This window comes from Pongo pygmaeus, chromosome 6 (assembly GCF_028885625.2).
Source record: "Pongo pygmaeus isolate AG05252 chromosome 6, NHGRI_mPonPyg2-v2.0_pri, whole genome shotgun sequence".
NCBI classification, from domain to species: domain Eukaryota; kingdom Metazoa; phylum Chordata; class Mammalia; order Primates; family Hominidae; genus Pongo; species Pongo pygmaeus.
Genome location: NC_072379.2, coordinates 116,214,245 through 116,232,618, shown reverse-complemented (window position 1 = coordinate 116,232,618; position 18,374 = coordinate 116,214,245). Strand labels below are relative to the sequence as shown.

Below are 18,374 nucleotides of genomic sequence, written 5' to 3'. Positions count from 1 at the left end.
ATAGCCAAGACAATCCTAAGCAAAAAGAACAAAGCTGGAGGCATCACGCTACCAGATTTCAAAATATACTACAAGGCTACGGTAACCAAAACAGCATGGGACTGGTACCATAACAGACATATAGACCAATGGTGCAGAACAGAGACCTCAGAAATAACACCACACATCTACAACCATCTGATCTTTGACAAATCTGACAAAAACAAGCAATGAGGAAAAGACCTCCTATTCAGTAAATGGTGGTGGGAAAACTGCCTAGCCATTACGCATAAAACTGAAACTGGACCCCTTCCTTATACCTTATACAAAAATTAACTCAAGATGTATTAAAGACTTAAATGTAAAACCCAAAACTATAAAAACCCTAGAAGAAAACCTATGCAATACCTTTCAGGACATAGGCACGGGCAAAGACTTCATGACGAAAATGCCAAACGCAATTGCAAAAAAAGCCAAAATTGACAAATGGGATCTAATTAAACTAAAGAGCTTCTGCACAGCAAAAGAAACTATCATCAGAGTGAACAGGCAACCTACAGAATGGGAGAAAATTTTTGCAATCTATCCATCTGACAAAGGTCTAATTTCCAGAATTTACAAGGCACTTAAACAAATTTACAAGAAAAAAAAACCCTATTAAGATGGGCAAAATATATGAACAGACACTTCACAAAAGACATTTACATGGCCAACAAACATATTTTAAAAATCTCAGCATCACTGATCATCAGATAAATGCAAATCAAAACCACAATGAGATACCATCTCATGCCAGTCAGAATGGCAGTTATTAAAAAGTTAGGAAACAATAGATGATGGTGAGGCTGTGGAGAAATAGGGACGCTTTTACACTGTTAGTGGGAGTGTAAACTAGTTCAACCATTGTGGAAGACAGTGTGTCGATTCCTCAAGTATCTAGAACCAGAAATGCCATTTGACCCAGCAATCTCATTACTGGGTAAATACCCAAAGTAATATAAATCATTCTACTATAAAGACACATGCACATATATGTTTACTGCAGAACTACTTACAATAGCAAAGACATGGAACCAACCCAAATGCCCATCAATGATAGACTGGATAAAGAAAATGTGGTATATATACATCATGGAATACTATGCAGCCATAAAAAGGAATGAGATCATGTCCTTTGCAGGGACATGGATGAAGCTGGAAACCATCATCCTCAGCAAATTAACACAGGAACAGAAAACCAAACACCATGTGTTCTCACTCATAAAAGGGAGTTGAACATTGAGAACAGGTGGACCCAGAGAGGGGAACAACATACACCAGGGCCTGTTGGGAAGTAAGGAGTAGGGGAGGGCACTTAGAGGATGGGTCAATAGGTGCAACAAACTACCATGGCACATTATACCTATGTAACAAACCTGCATGTTCTGCACATGTATCTTGTTGTTGGATTTTTTTTTAGAAGAAGAAATAAAAAAAATTAAACAGTTCTTCCTATGGACACCACTCTCCAATTTCCTCACCTTAGATCTAGCAAAAGTCAAATCATTAAGTGATCATGCTGATGCCTGTCTACAAGTAGTTCTCAACCTTGGCTGTATAATTAGAATTGCTTGGGGAACATTTCAAGAACGATAGTGTCCCAGGTTTTATCCCAGACCAATTAAATTACATTTTCTGGGGTAGGGCAGAGTTGCATCATGGGAACTAAGGGGAAGATGTACAATGCAGTAGGCAGCACAAGAAAGTGCAGCTGTGTTACAGATGGAGTTTAGGATGGGGTAAAATATTCAGGACATAGGAGATTGTGGGAAGTGCAGTGTCACTCTAGGGTTAGAGAAGCAGCTAGATAAGGGGGTGAGACAGAAAGATGAGAAAGGAATTCTACATGGCAGACATTTAGAAGATTTGCTGGAGATAGCAGTCCCTAGATAGCCAATCACAGGAAGAGATATACATAAATCAAAGTGCCTAAGCCACAGTCTCTCTATGCACAGAATTCCCGAGAGAACACCATCCCTTCTTTAGGGAAGTAAATAAAAACAGTTTACCCCCACATATATTTCATTCACATATTTTGAAATGGTTGCCACAGGCCCAGCAGATAGAAGTGGACCTGCAAAGCTGTATTTTGTGGGAGAAATTTGCATCTGTAGAAAATGCGTTAGTGCAGCCAGGCTCTCCCTTTCTAGACCTTTTTTTTTTTTTTTTTTTTTTTCAAATCTAGGAGAGATTAACTGAGAATCTGACACCTGCCAAGGTCTGAAAAGAAACATTCACCATCTATTTTCTCTGTGGGCTGCCAAGGATTTACCTACAAAACAAGACCCCCTTTGCTACCCAAGTCTCTTCCTTTCTCCCTCTCATAACCTGTCTTGCCACTGAAACCTGTTTTACAAAGATCCAAACCCCCATTCTTTCTGTAACCTCAAGATGGTATACAAGCTTCCATACTGCACTGAGAGGGTTGGTCTTCATCCTGAAGGCTCCCATGTATACATGTCTAATACATTTATGTGCCTTTCCTCTTATCAATCTGCCTCTTGTCAGTAATTTTTCAGCAAACCTTTAGGGGGCCAAAGACCTTAGCCCCATATTAGCAGTAGACTTGTATTCAAACGCCTACCCAATGTTTTTATCCAAACATAAGGGACAGAGATCCTCCTTTGCCATATAGACTGTAGTCTGCAACATGACTACCAGGACTTCTCCTGTATGTCCTTTAATTTTGTGAGGTTTAATGAAAAAAGGTAGTCTGACCTAGGCTGCACTGACATATGCCTCAATTTGTTGGTAGAAATATGCCCAGAGCTGCCTAGGAATCAAGAGTATTTTTGAATGAACGCTTCTGAATTTCTTATCATAATAAATGCATTGTATAATCATATTCTCTCACCAATCTGCTTACAGAGCTCCCTCTACTTGGCTTCCCTCAAACTGTCCTTGACTGACTCTCACATTCAGGTTTTCAACAGCCAGTTTCTCTTCCATGCTAGGAGTCTTTTTTTTTTTTTTTTTTTTTTGGGATGGAGTCTCGCTCTGTCACCCAGGCTGGAGTATAGTGGTGCGATCTCGGCTCACTGCAACCTCCGCCTCCCAGGTTCAAGCTATTCTCCTGCCTCAGCCTCCCAAGTAGCTGGGACCACAGGTGCCTGCCACCATGCCACCACACCTGGCTGATTTTTGTACTTTTAGTAGAGACAGGGTTTCACCATATTGGCCAGGCGAGTCTCAAACTCCTGACCTTGTGATTTGCCCACCTCGGCCTCCCAAAGTGCTGGGATTACAGGTGTGAGCCACCGTGCCCGGGCTTGCTAGGAGTCTTAAATGTTAAAGACAATGTTGCATCTATCTGGCTGCTGAGTCAGATGAAGAAAAAACAAGTGCATAGTTAATGGTGAGAAGTCATAGCTAATAATATTTAAAACTACAGCAGTACTTCAGAAAGATTAGCTCCTTCATGATGCAACTTCCTTTTTTTTTAACCTTTCACAGTTAACAGCAATTTTATAGTACTTTCCTCTATCAGTCCTGAAACCCACCAAATATTTTTATGCCACAACTATCATTGTTTAGAGGGACTAAGAATGTGTAGAGATTCTGAAAGTATGACCATTTATTTCTAAGAGAAGTGTTAACAGTAGTTTCAAGAATCCCTGGCTCATTTATCCTTGCTCAATGAAAGAAAAGAAGAAATATCCATAAAGAATACTATAAATCGGAAGGCACTGGTGTAAGTTATGTAAAAGGATGGAGAAAATGTAGAGAAATACTATAATGGCTAAATTTTCTCCCCCTCTTTTACTCTTATAAGAGACAAAAAGAATGAAATCAAGAGATCAGATATCCTGAAAAAACTGCACTAATCTGAATGGCCACTATGGTTATCTAAATTATTTAAGACCTAACAATTTGCAAATTTCTCACTATTTAAAACTGCATGGTGTCAGCGTGGCTTTTTCTCTATGACAAGGGTGAAAAACCTGCAGCCTCATCACACTTGTGCCATTCTCAATATAAATATTCTTCTCTCTGCCTTCTCACCATACACATTTCAGCTGCTTCTTCCCCCAGGATCCTTTACTCACCAATATTCCATTGGTTATCAGTAGGAGTTGAGATGGTGGAAACACGCTTTCCCCTTCAAAGGTGCTGCTAGTTCCAAAGCTGTAGCCTCGGGCTCAGGAGTACCTCTCCACTCACCCCCATGCATGGATAATTAATACGCCATGAAGGGCTTTTACGACCTCTTTTGCTGGGATATTTTTAAGCTTGAGAAGTTTAAGAACAATTTAGTCTTTCTCCATACATACTCCATTCTCCTATCCCTTATTTTTGTCTATAGGCTTGGCCCTTAGCATGACTGGTTCTTGGGTGGATTTCATACAGTTCCTCCCCCGGGTATAAGTAAGTGAGAAGATCTTATTGATTCCTGTCCTGAAGAAAGTTGTGAACTTTCTTCAGATTTGCCCCTGAAGTGACCCTGGAAGAATCCTCAGCCTTCAAGCTCTGTAGCCTGTGTCTCCTAAGATGCAGAGAAGCTCAGCAGAACCAAGGCTGGTTACTAGAGTCACCATTCTGTTGAGCACCTAAATACAATCATTATAATTATAATTATATATTAATAGCAATCATAATCTGGTATGGTGAAAGGGTCAAAGGCTTTGGAGCTAAAGAGACTGGGATATCTCTCAAATTTACCATATGTGTAACTTTGGGAAAGTTACTTAATTTGCCTCGCGCTCAACTTCCTATTATATAAATTAGAGATAATTTTTGTTCCATGGAGTTACTAGGAAAATTAAGTGAAATAATCTGCATAAAGACCTTCATATTGAACTGGAACAGATTAGGCACTCAATAAATATTACATTCTTCTATATCATGTTTATTTTTTGGCATGCACCAGACCAAAAAATATTCTATAGATATGTCCATGTATCATACAAACTTTGACATTTAGGTGGGTGTTTTTGCATACATGAAACTACTATGTTGGTGGGATCTAGAGAAATAAATTATTTTACAAGCCAAGCAGAGCATAGAAAGGGGCCTTCTAATTAGACCAATCAATAGAAGCAGCATGCAATGGAGAACACAACAAGGAGAAATTTTGAGTTTCACTGAAATCTTGGCCATGACATAACAATTACTTGAAATATCATTCACTTCAATCCAACAATTACTTATTGAAAATGTTATATACTTACATGATTTATATGATAGGATCAGAGTAAACTGTACTCCATACCCTGATTCAAAGCAACCAGCAAAACTTATTTTCTAAAAATTACATCAAATAGAATCAGAAGCTGTGAATAAAATTGTTTCTCAAAGCTCTGGGTGGTGCTCTGATTGAGAAAAAATCATCTCAAAGGTAACTTAAAAGACATTTAATTATCCAGCTACCTCATTTAAATTTACTAATAAAATGCTTTTTACCCCCAAATGCCCAAATGGTTTCAGATTTCCATAAGAATATGTATTATGGATCTATTATTTCAAAAGTCAGAAAAATTTCTTCTAGGAAATTATCAAGAGAATTAGAGAACATTCTGGACCTAAGTGTAGTCATCTTTGTTAAGACAAGTTTTAAATGTATTTTTCATGGGGGTGTATGAACTGAAATTTTTTAAGCAATGTAACACAAATGGCATTTCTATGGGAGACACTGTTTAAATCCCTGAGGCATAAAGACAAATATAAACACAAGTCAATCCATATGATAAGTAAACGCCCCAAAGCAAATATTGTGCACAGCTTTAACAAGAAGATTAAACAAGTCTTGAATCTGTCTCCTTTTATAGGTTACAACCAAGGATTCAAATAATGCTTTCATGATGTAGAAAATAATAAATCAGAGTCACATTGGACAGCAGCTGGGGAACATACAAGGCACTTAAACACCACAAAGCCTGGATTTTCAGGTGTCCAACTTTTCACACTGATGAGATGTAAGATATTAAGAAAATATATTGCAAGAGAACTTTAAATTTTTAGTATTATTTATTTAGTATTTAAAGCTGCTATATTTTAAATTTTTAGTATTTTTCTTCGAAACAATTCAGCATGCAGATATGATTTCAAAATATTACAAACATTCATATGTGTAATTAGCTGCATTTGACCTAATTCTGCTGACATTGTCTCCTGACATTCTCCTGTTGAATACAGCAAAATGAAGGCACCAGTAATCTCATGTACTAGTAAGATAATGTGATCTGGAATCATAACAGAAAATAATTTTTTAAGCAAGCAATTTATTTTGCTGAGCCCACTGAGATTGTAAATTGCCACCCGTGTTCCAGGACATTTTAGTTCCAAAGGATTTTTACTTATCCTTACTGGAGTTTTAGGTGGTTTCTTAGTGTTTGGAGTTGGAGTCATCCTTTATATTTTTACACCTATTCACCAGATTTCCTAGTCCTTTAACAATCACAAAAATGAATATAGTTATGTGATACATAATGAACGTACAAATGAGATCCTTACCCCTAAATATAAAAAGATTCCATAGAACATAAATCTCCAGAAAAAGCATCGCCGAAGGGCATTAATGAGTTTGGGATTTTTCTTTGAAGCCAGCTCTCTATCCCATTCTCTGCAAAAGAATAAAAAGTGGGACCAATAAGTTGCATGTGCAAATATTTTAGTTGTCCTGTTTCCCTTAACATAGTTTGATTCACACAAGTATATCCAAGGAGATTAACCCAAGTATTATAGAGACAAAATCTCATGGAGACCATCCAACACCAAACACTCAGCCAGATATTTGGCAGAATTCAATGCTCTGCCATATATCACTGTGCAGGGAATTGATTTCATGAAAAGGCCACATTGTATGTGTTAAAGAAAAGTGTTGGGCTTCTAAAGAACAATGAAAAGGGTGGACAAATAAAGTAAGGCTTTTACGAATACTCATTGCTGTGCTTAGAACAAGGTGGAAAAAATAAACACATAAACATTCTACATTTTTCCCTTATACCTTGATCTTTATCGGTTTAGAACTGTGGCAGATTTACAAGATTTCACTGTTAAATCAAAAACAAGTTAAAATGTCAGGTGGCTTTTTCTGTGATTTAACATGAGAAAAATCTGTTAGACTTTGTTTTTAAAAGCAGAGGCATAAAATATCATTAAACTTCATTTTCAATGACTAAAATCATTTATTAGAGTAAGGGTCTTTGAAAAATTAGAACAGGATCAAATTATATATTTTCTATTATAGTAAGAATAGACAGTAAATAGTCTGAAAACTGGCTGAAATCTAGTAAACTTTCTGTTTTCTTTTAAATACTATAGGAACACCAGCTGATTGTATTTATTAAGTTATTGCCACTGATTTCTGTTAATGAAAGCCTTTTTTCTCTTCACAAAGGAATAAAAATCTCTAAATATTATCATCTTAATTTTCAAACTGTACAGAGATGAAAAATTTCATGAACCACAAGGAAGAACTAGGTAAACAATTAGACAAAGGCTTTACGTTTCATCAGTGGTTATTCTCATTACTGTCAAGTTACCATAAGTAAACATGGCTCCAAATCACTCTAAAGGAGTAATAGGCCGGGGCAGTGGCTCACACCACTCATCCCAACACTTTGGGAGGCCAAGGCGGGCAGATCACTTGAGGTCAGGAGTTCAAGACCAGCCTGGCCGGCATAGCAAAACCCCGTCTCTACAAAAATTAGCCAGGCATGGTGGCGCATGCCTGTAATCCCAGCTACTCAGGAGACTGAGATTCGCTTGAACCCAGGAGGCAGAGTTTGCAGTGAGCTGAGATCACACCACTACACTCCAGCCTGGGCAACACAGTGAGACTCTGTCTCAAAAACAAACAATACAGACAAACAAAAAACATAAAGGAGTAATATACAGCTGAGATTTGAAGACAAGCCTGGCAATCTCTAAGCATGGATCTTGGCATCCCCTAGAAGCTTGCTAATGAGAGCGTTTCTATAAAGCCTAATTACCTTTTCCCATCTATTTTCCTCCCCACACTCTTCTCCACCTTTCTCTCACACAGAGAGCTAACCTCCCATCCATAACATTTGGTTACTCAGAGTAAGAAGCTAAATATGGAGCAGACTCACCTTCTCCATCAAAGGAGAAATGGATCAGATGGGAAAGCCAAGGAAGGGGTGTGTACATAAACCAACAAAATGGGTTCAATGTGAAAAAGTGGTCCACACCGAAGTAATGTAGAAAGGTGTCGTTATATTTCATAAGAGGTCTCTAGTGACCCTGGGCAATGTAGTTTTAGGAACATGGTGGAAACCATACTTCAGGAGCTGAGATGTAAATGAAAGTGAAGTAGAGAGACCAAGAGAGCAGAGAATGTTAGCTATGAAAGAAAAAAAAGAATGGGGTAGTTACCTGAGGAGAAGGCAAGGTCGGGGAATTTCTTTAATGGGTGAAACTTGAACAACTTGGTGCCACAAATTGTTAGCACCAAGAGTGGGTGATGTGGTTCTAGTAGGACCACATACCAGGCCCAGATCAGAAGGGAAGAAGTTTTATTCTTAAAAAGTTCATATCCTGACTACAGTCTTGGAATGGATGTGTGGTTTGCACACTGCAGTTATGTAGAGGATTCAATCCATGGTCACAAAATTGAGCCAGATAGGTTAATGTTCTTCAACCATCTGGCAACCACTTGAGGGCCATGGTCACAAGGCAGTTATGAAATGTGAAGCCAGGGTCACTTCCCAAGAGTGCAGAGGTACAACGCACCAAAAATGGTATGTCACTCTTCCAAAATATTTTAATAAATTTCAAATACCAATTTTATAAGAAAAGAAGTAACAGGGTGAAGAGATACAAAAACAAAACAAAACGAAAATAATAGAATATATGGGTTTGTACTGGCATAGCATTGTTGAATTGAAGTAAAATAGGTATATTTTTTTAAATTGAATCAACGTGGGGGATACAGTGAAAACTGGAAAGAAAAAAATGTTAAGCTAGATAATTCTGCAAATTCAGATTCATGTTCTCTATCTGGCCATAAATACAAATGCATCACATTTTTCAATTAACCCAGCCCTACTCTGATTAATCATTCCCTCAGCATCCAATTAAAATTTAGATATTCAAAGCTGGGCACAGTGGCTCACACCTATAATCCCAGCATTTTGGGAGGCCAAGGTGGGCGGATCACTTGAGGTCAGGAGTTCAAGACCAGCCTGGCCAACATGGCGAAACTCCACATCTACTAAAATACAAAAATTAGGCGGGCGTTGTGGCAGGTGCCTGTAAACCCAGCTACTTGAGAGGCTGAGGCAGGAGAATCACTTGAACCCGGGAGGCGGAGGTTGCAATGAGCCAAAATCGCACCATTACACCCCAGCCTGGGCAACAGAGCAAGACTCTGTCTCAAAAACAACAGCAACAACAACAACAACAACAAACACTTAGATATTCAATATCCATTATATTATTTTGAACTTGTCAATATACCTGCAATGGATTATGTTTATATATTTTATCTCTCCAGCAATGCTACAGGTTTCTATGTAATGCTAGCCACTTCGCATTCCATCATGGATTCATTCAACAAATATTTATTGAGTATATACCATATGCCAGGCCCTATTCTAGGCACTTGGGGATACATCATAAAAAAAGAGATCGAACCCAATAAAAAATAAAAAACAAAACAAAGTATCCCTACCTCATGGCATTTGCACACACCAAGTGTTCAATAATAGAAGCTGGCCCTTGATCTTAGAAGTGTGAATCTGCTACTCCCACTAGCTTAATTCTTTGAATAAAATCAATAAAAATAAAGTTTAATATATTACTTTGCCTTCAAAATGCCAAAAAAAAGGAAATGAATTTAATTAAAAGAAACAAATTGCAAGTCAACTCAATGTTTTTACTTTGGTGCAATAATTTAGTAGCTATGTCTTATCTTTTATCCCCCTTCACTCTCCCTTTTATCTGGCATCAGGCCTGTGCTGTTGGCATGAGACTCAGCCTAGTTCATTCTAGACTATGAGTGGCCCAAGGGGTAAGCATTGTGACTCAAGAGTCTCTGGGATTTTTCACATTTAGCCAAGGACAAAGGGCTCCTTCTTTCGTGGTCCTTAAAGATAGGAGCAAAGAGTTCTAACCAGGGACCCACTTTATGTAGAAAGCTGGTCCGGTCTGAGAAAATAAAACCAGCATAAGGCAAATGCCACCAGGTGGCATTTGAGTCCTTGGTCCCATTGAGTTCCTAAGGCCAGTTCTCCACCTAGGTCTTCACACAGTTCAGGGTTCATGAGCCAATAAATTCCTTCTTTTTATTTACTTAAGCTAGTTAATTGGGTTTCTGTCACTGGCAATCAAAAGGGTCCTAACCTTTTGATTGGAAAGGAAACTGAGAAATTCTTTATGGGGGGACTACCATTCCTAGAGAGCAAGGCAATACAGACCTCAGCTGGAATCATGGTTCCATCATTCATTAACTGGCAAAATATATCATCTCTCTGAGCCTCAGTTTGCTTTTCTGTAAAATAGAGATAATGCTGCTTTCCACTCAGAGTGGCTGAGAGGAGATATTCTACCTGGCATGTAATAGGTACTCAAAAATATACAATTTTTACATTTGTTTGATAGCCAGTAGCCAATACCTTAAGACTTCCCAGGGAGCACATTTGTATTCAAATATAAAGATTTTGAAAGCAAATATACACAATTTACTTCATAATGGTGTTACTTTAGTTTTCACAAAATCCATCTCATGGTCTCTAATGAGACAAATTCTCTGAAACCAAATGTGTATTTTTCAGGAAAAAAAATCATTTCTTAGGAAACTGATTATTTTTCTTTTATGATTTTATTGTTTAATGATTTCAGTCAACATTTCAGTGTGAAAATGAGATGTTCCCTTTTTTTTTTTTTTTTTTTTTTTTAGAGAGACAGGGTTTTGCTCTGTCACCCAGGCTGGAGTGCAGTGGCACAATCATAGCTCACTGCAACCTCAAACTCCTGGGCTCAAGTAATCCTCCTGCTTCAGCCTCCTGAGTAGCTAGGAATACAAGCATGCACTACCATTCCCAGCTAACTTTTTTATTTTGTGTAGAGATAAGATCTTGTTATGTTGCCCAGGCTGGTATCAAACTCCTGGTCTCAAGCAATCCTCTCATCTTGGCCTCCCAAGTAGTTGGGATTACAGGCATTAGCCACCATACTTGGCTCCTATTTTTAAATATAAGAATTAAACTTACAATATGTTTGCTTTCTCTTCTCTAAATAATAATATGAATTTCTCTCTTCAACTAAACAATGTACATGAACATACCTTTCCAATTTTTCAGATAGATTGTCAGCAGAATCAGCAGAAGGGATTTGGTATATGTCTGACAATTCCAGGCGCTGTCTGTATCCTTTCTTCAAAATTGGTCTGGTCCAGCTAAAATAAAGAGAAGAGGAACAGATATTCACTTGATTTGGTCTCCAATACAGATTTGGAATCTGAAACAATTCAAATTTTCTGGCATATGGAAAATTATGCACATGTAAATATGAGAATAAAATAAGTCAATTTCTATAAATACCAGGCTTCATCTCTTACAGGCTACACCTGTATAAAACATCAATATCTCTGAACTAATGTGACTGTCACTTTGTCAAAGGGATTGGGAATAATAGTATGGTTTTTCCCAGGGAAAAAACAAACTGCTAAACATTCCGTATTTAAATTATTCTTTAAAAAATAACTGCCCCCGAATAATCATATACTAGCAGTTTATACCAAATTACTGAAGTCCAGCCTCTTCCATTTCAAATACAAAAAAACTCTGAATAAGACATGCACTTAATCAACACTTAAAGAACAGCCTTATATAATTTTGTTACTGTAGCACAGTATACTCAGTAATGAGCTATTCATTGAAAGAATGACTATAGCCAGAGAGTTAGTGACTAGTTTCTATCAATTTGTTGACTTAATTATCATGTCTGAATCATTACCTGAGGGTAGGATCATAACTTTCTTATGTTTTGTCTCCTCACTCCACAGCAGCTACACTCATCTGCCCTCTAGGCATCAATAAATAGTAATTTATAATGGAAATTAGTAAAGTTGGCATGGGAAACCACTATGCAGGATACCCTAGTGATTTTCAAAAATATTGTTTCTAACTGTTGAGGATAAGGCAGAATAATCTTCATAAAGATAGGAAAATCTAGAAAGAAAAAAATAGAAGAGGAGGCAGAAGAAGGATTGTGAAATCAATCATGTACAAAGAGAAATTTCTAAATAAAATTCAAGAGCATGAGAGCTTTCTCAGGTAAAATTAAATGTATTTATTAAAGAAAGGAATTGAACTGGGATTTAGTGAGCCCCAAACCTATGCTTTTTCCCTCAGCATCTTTCTTTTCTCTGGAGAGTTCTAAAATTTGTGTCATTCAGACCTTATTCGGTAATGTATCAAAAACATGTTAAAGCACCAAAATTCAAAAGGGAGTGCTTTAGCAATATCTGAGAAGCAAGATAAATTCATAATAGAAAAGATATTCTAGCAAAGCCATTCAGAACAAAAAGAGAAAGGGCTATGCCAAATGCAAACATTTTGACACTGTTCTGGGGCAAAACTTTGAAGGTGGCCCTCATATCCAACCTCACTGCTCCCACCCTAAGGATCCAGGTCCTTCTTTATACTTCCTTGGTCTGGAACTTCTTCAGTAGGCGCCTGCCCTGGGTTCTCGATATCTCTACAACTTGTCCTTCATTAAAACTTAACTGAATTAGGGCTCTAAGGTTAAGTAACTTCATCAATTATTCCTTACTAAGATATTAATAAGTGAGTATGGTTTACTATGTCATATTTTTTCCATTAATTTGCAATATCTGCATTTTAACAAGAGCTGTCTTTAACAAACAGCGATAATTAGGTTTAGCCTTCATTGCCCAGTCTGATTCATTTGTAATTTTTCCTGGAGAGCAATAAATAGTTGAGGCCAGTCTCAATACAGCAGGAAAATGAATGCCATGATCATGCAAGGTCTTCAGTGGACATCATCTGAGAAAGTGATGGCACACCCACCTGGTGCATACTATCCCAGTATCTAACATAAAGAACAGAAGGCAAGTCGAACATACAGGTGGCAGTTAGGCTGTAAAAAAATCTGGGACAGCAATTTATGACATAATTTAGATTATGAGCCCTTGTAAACTAAAGACAAGAAGTGAAAAGGTGAAGTGTTTACTACTAATAAAAAACTGTGTATTTAGCACTTTCCAAAGTGCCTTCATAAACATGAGCAGGTTGTGGTTTTCATTTGAAAATCTTCTTAAATGGGTAGAACTGAAAGGGTTCATTGCCCAATTTTATTGATAAAGAAATGGAAGCTTAGAGATGCTAAACTTTACTAAATGGCAAAGCCTAGATTTTTCCACATTCTTTTGACTTCATTCATTCTTTTACCATGTTCAGCTTTCCCTATTTAAGAAAATTTGGTATGCTGGGTTGTGCTAGACAGACAGCTGGGAGAGGAGCCTGAAAGCAGGAAGAACAAAAGATAGCAGACTGCATGTAGTGGTGTTGCATGCAGGCAAATATTTAACAATCCCCTCTCCGGAAAACAAAAACAAAAACAAAAACTGACTTACGGCATTTGCCAATTTCTATGATATAAATATTCTCATCATCACCATTTTAAAGCAACCAAATATAAAGTCATTGAACACAGAGTTGGGAAGGAATACACAGTTGTATATTAGAATATAGTACAATGAAAGTACAATAGAATATAGTCCACCTTTCAAATACAATGAAGGCAAATAACCTTAATAGCATAGATAATAGTAAAATGTAAAATAATTAGGAAGTGATAACTTTTGGTTTTTTTTGTTTGTTTCCTTTTTGTTTTTTGTTTTTTTTGTTTTTTTTTTTTTTTTTTTTTTTTTTTTTTGAGACAGAGTTTCATTCTTGTTGCCCAGGCCGGAGTGCAATGGCGCAATCTCGGCTCACCACAACCTCCACCTCCTGGGTTCAAGCAATTCTCCTGCCTCAGCCTCCCGAGTAGCTGGGATTACAGGCATGCACCACCAAGCCCGGCTATTTTTTTATATTTTTAGTAGAGACAGGGTTTCTCCATGTTGGTCAGGTTGGTCTCGAACCCCTGACCTCAGGTGATCCACCCGCCTCGGTCTCCCAAAGTGCTGGAATTACAGACATGAGCCAGTGCGCCCAGCCAACTTTTGAGTTTTTAATACTTTTGTTTTAATATAATTTATTTAATTATAAGTTGAAATAATTTAATTTTTAATAATGGCCATGTTTAACAATTAGCTCACAAATGTTCTGAAAATTTAAAAATCAGCTCAGCTGGAAAGAGCTAAGTGCAGCAGATCACTTACTGCCATATGTTTGAAAGGCTTAGAATGAGGGTAATGGCACTGTGTGTGGATGGAAAGAAAAGAACCTGTAGAACATTTAGTAAAAAGGAAAATGTGCTCCCACTATTAATAAATTCTGCATTTTCAATATGTTTGAAATTATTAAAATATGACACTATATTTACAAATGAGCAGAATTTCACTGTCAATACCATACCAAAAAAAGGCATTTTCAAGAAATTTAAAAATAAATCTCCTCAATCTCTTTTAAAAAATATAAACGTAACTCTTTTGGTCCATATCTACAACCCAGTGACCATTCCCATAAATGGCCAGTTCAGTTCAAAGTAACACAATTTGTGAGCTGCTTTTATAAAAAGCTTGCTGTGTTATCTGTGCCCATTTTAATAAGTTATGTTACACCATGACACATCGTTTTGATTAGCAAGAATGCCATAGCCTAGCATCATCAAACCAAACAAATTCAGTAATATAAAGACTTAAGTTCAACATCTATAATTATTAGTATCACTTAGTATTTCCTGGAAGATTCACTACAATAAACCTCTATTTATATCCTGAAATAGAAATTGGGTTTAAGGTAAATTATGATAATTAAAATCCATTAAGCTTATGCTGCCCAATAATGACCACAGAGTCATCTTAAGGAAATATTTTATTTTGTGAGGTTAAATCAATAAAATTGAATGAAAATTATGTCCCATCAGGCCGGGCGCGGTGGCTCACGCCTGTAATCCCAGCACTTTGGGAGGCCGAGGTGGGTGGATCACCTGAGGTAAGGAGTTCGAGACCAGCCTGACCAACATGGAGAAACCCCGTCTCTACTAAAAATACAAAAAAAATTAGCCAGGCATGGTGGCACATGCCTGTAATCCCAGCTACTCAGGAGGCTGAGGCGGGAGAATTGCTTGAACCTGGGAGGCGGAGGTTGCGGTGAGCCGAGATTGTGCCATTGCACTCCAGCCTGGGCAACAAGAGCAAAACTCCGTCTCAAAAAAAAAAAAAAAAAAGAAAGAAAGAAAATTATGTCCCAACAAAGAATTCTCCATGCCTACCTCAAGCCAGTCTTAGAAATACAAAAAAAACCAGACATCTATACTTAGATACTTTATGAAATATTAGTTAGTGCAAAACTCCAGCCACCCTCTCTTTTGAAAAACCCTGAGTATATTAAACCTAGAATGTTTAAATGCACAGTAAGGACTTTTCAGCTTTTCTTCCACTAGAAATCAATGATCATCCAGGTGTTTCATGAGACAAAGCAGACACACCTGGAATAACCAAAAAGCAGTAAACTCGGCTCTGCCTTTCACTTGCCGCTGCTGTCTTCTCCTCTCACCTCTAGTTCATCTCATCCTTCTCCTTCATTCATAACCTCCATTCATAGCCACTACATATTGACGACAGATTTTACATTGGTCTACTTAGAAATTTTGTTCAAAGTTCTGGCTATTTCTTTCTTTCTTATTGTCCTTTGTTTGTTTGTTTTTGTAGAGATAGGATCTCACCAGCCTGCCCAAGCTGGTTGCAAATTCCTGGGCTTAAGAGATCCTCCTGCCTTGGCCTCCCAAAGTCCTGGAATTACAGGCTTGAGCCACCACACCCAGCCTAGTTCTGGCTATTTTTTTTTTTTTAACCATGTAGAATTATGTTATACTATAAACATTTTCTATGGAATATTATACAGTTAACAGAAATGGTCTTCTACAGGAATAGTGACATAGGAAAATGACCCCGAAGTTTTTTGTTTTTTTTTTATTATACTTTAAGTTTTAGGGTACATGTGCATAATGTGCAGGTTAGTTACAAAGGTATACATGTGCCATGCCGGTGTGCTTCACCCATTAACTCATCATTTAGCATTAGGTATATCTCCTAGTGCTATCCCTCCCCCCTCCCCCCACCCCACAACAGGCCCCAGAGTGTGATGTTCCCCTTCCTGTGTCCATGTGTTCTCATTTTTCAATTCTCACCTATGAGTGAGAACATGCGGTGTTTGGTTTTTTGTCCTTGTGATAGTTTACTGAGAATGATGATTTCCAATTTCATCCATGTCCCTACAAAGGACATGAACTCATCATTTTTTATGGCTGCGTAGTAGTCCATGGTGTATATGTGCCACATTTTCTTAATCCAGTCTATCATTGTTGGACATTTGGGTTGGTTCCAAGTCTTTGCTATTGTGAATAGTGCCGCAATAAACATACATGTGCATGTGTCTTTATAGCAGCATGATTTATAGTCCTTTGGGTATATACCCAGTAATGGGATGGCTGGGTCAAATGGTATTTCTAGTTCTAGATCCCTGAGGAATCGCCACACTGACTTCCACAATGGTTGAACTAGTTTACAGTCCCACCAACAGTGTAAAAGTGTTCCTATTTCTCCACATCCTCTCCAGCACCTGTTGTTTCCTGACTTTTTAATGATCAACATTCTAACTGGTGTGAGATGGTATCTCATTGTGGTTTTGATTTGCATTTCTCTGATGGCCAGTGATGATGAGCATTTTTTCATGTGTCTTTTGGCTGCATAAATGTCTTCTTTTGAGAAGTGCCTGTTCATATCCTTTGCCCACTTTTTGATGGGGTTGTTTTTTTCTTGTAAATTTGTTGGAGTTCATTGTAGATTCTGGATATTAGCCCTTTGTCAGATGAGTAGGTTGCAAACATTTTCTCCCATTTTGTAGGTTGCCTGTTCACTCTGATGGTAGTTTCCTTTGCTGTGCAGAAGCTCTTTAGTTTAATTAGATCCCATGTGTCAATTTTGGTTTTTGTTGCCATTGCTTTTGGTGTTTTAGACATGAAGTCCTTGCCCATGCCTATGTCCTGAATGGTAATGCCTAGGTTTTCTTCTAGGGTTTTTATGGTTTTAGGTCTAACATTTAAGTCTTTAATCCATCTTGAATTAATTTTTGTATAAGGTGTAATGAATGGATCCAGTTTCAGCTTTCTACATATGGCTAGCCAGTTTTCCCAGCACCATTTATTAAATAGGGAATCCTTTCCCCATTGCTTGTTTTTCTCAGGTTTGTCAAAGATCAGATAGTTGTAGATATGCGGCGTTATTTCTGAGGGCTCTGTTCTGTTCCATTGATCTATATCTCTGTTTTGGTACCAGTACCATGCTGTTTTGGTTACTGTAGCCTTGTAGTATAGTTTGAAGTCAGGTAGCATGATGCCTCCAGCTTTGTTCTTTTGGCTTAGGATTGACTTGGCGATGCGGGCTCTTTTTTGGTTCCGTATGAACTGTAAAGTAGTTTTTTCCAATTCTGTGAAGAAAGTCATTGGTAGCTTGATGGGGATGGCTTCTGTTAGAAATAGTTCTGGCTATTTCTAACAGAAACTAATTAATCATTCATTATGGGATAGCAAACAGAGATCCCTAAGGCATACAGATTTTACTATTCATAAGTTTTAAACTAACTTTGAAAAAAAAGTCTAGCATCCTAGATACACTGTTCTGTTCACTTAACTATAAGAGATTTCAGATTTTATTGAGGAAAAGCCCTATCACTTGATTTTTTAAACACACACACACACACACACACACACACACACACACACACAGATGAAACTATAGTAAATTTCATTTCTTAGGACAAAAATTCCAATTTTTGTATAGAGTGACTTGTAATTCTTTATAAAAAAGAACTTGCCAATTATAATCACTATTAAAGCTTTGATTTTCATAACATATCCTCCTAAAGTCATATAATTAAAGCTTATACTCATTTTTCAATTTCACATTTGCCTTTTATTAATCCAACAGACGCATCTGACATTTTCATCTGCCAAACTTCAGATGAAGGTCATGGATATCAGATCTTTTCAAGTCAAAATGAGTTTTAGTGTAGAAAACAATCATGCTTCCATGTATTTAACATTACTTTTTATTTGACTAGGCAAATAAAATAAAATGTAATAAAATAAAATAGCAAATTCAAACCACTAGTTGCATGACACTTCTCCCAAATACTGACATACTAATACACTTAAAGACTAATAGCCTTTTTCCTTTTTGCATGAAATAATTAACACTTGAGGAA

The 18,374-nt window shown here is 37.4% G+C and overlaps 1 protein-coding gene across 1 annotated transcript in view; it reads right to left on the bottom strand.

The window, feature by feature from the left end:
* Positions 1-18,374, bottom strand: part of CFTR (CF transmembrane conductance regulator) — a 193,483-nt gene that overhangs the window by 156,203 nt on the left and 18,906 nt on the right. Inside the window, exons 2-3 of the mRNA XM_054495543.1 lie at positions 11,264-11,374; positions 6,469-6,577 (exon numbers count right to left, since the gene is read on the bottom strand). Coding sequence (XP_054351518.1) covers positions 6,469-6,577; positions 11,264-11,374 — 220 coding nt within the window. The remainder of the gene's footprint in view (positions 1-6,468; positions 6,578-11,263; positions 11,375-18,374) is intronic.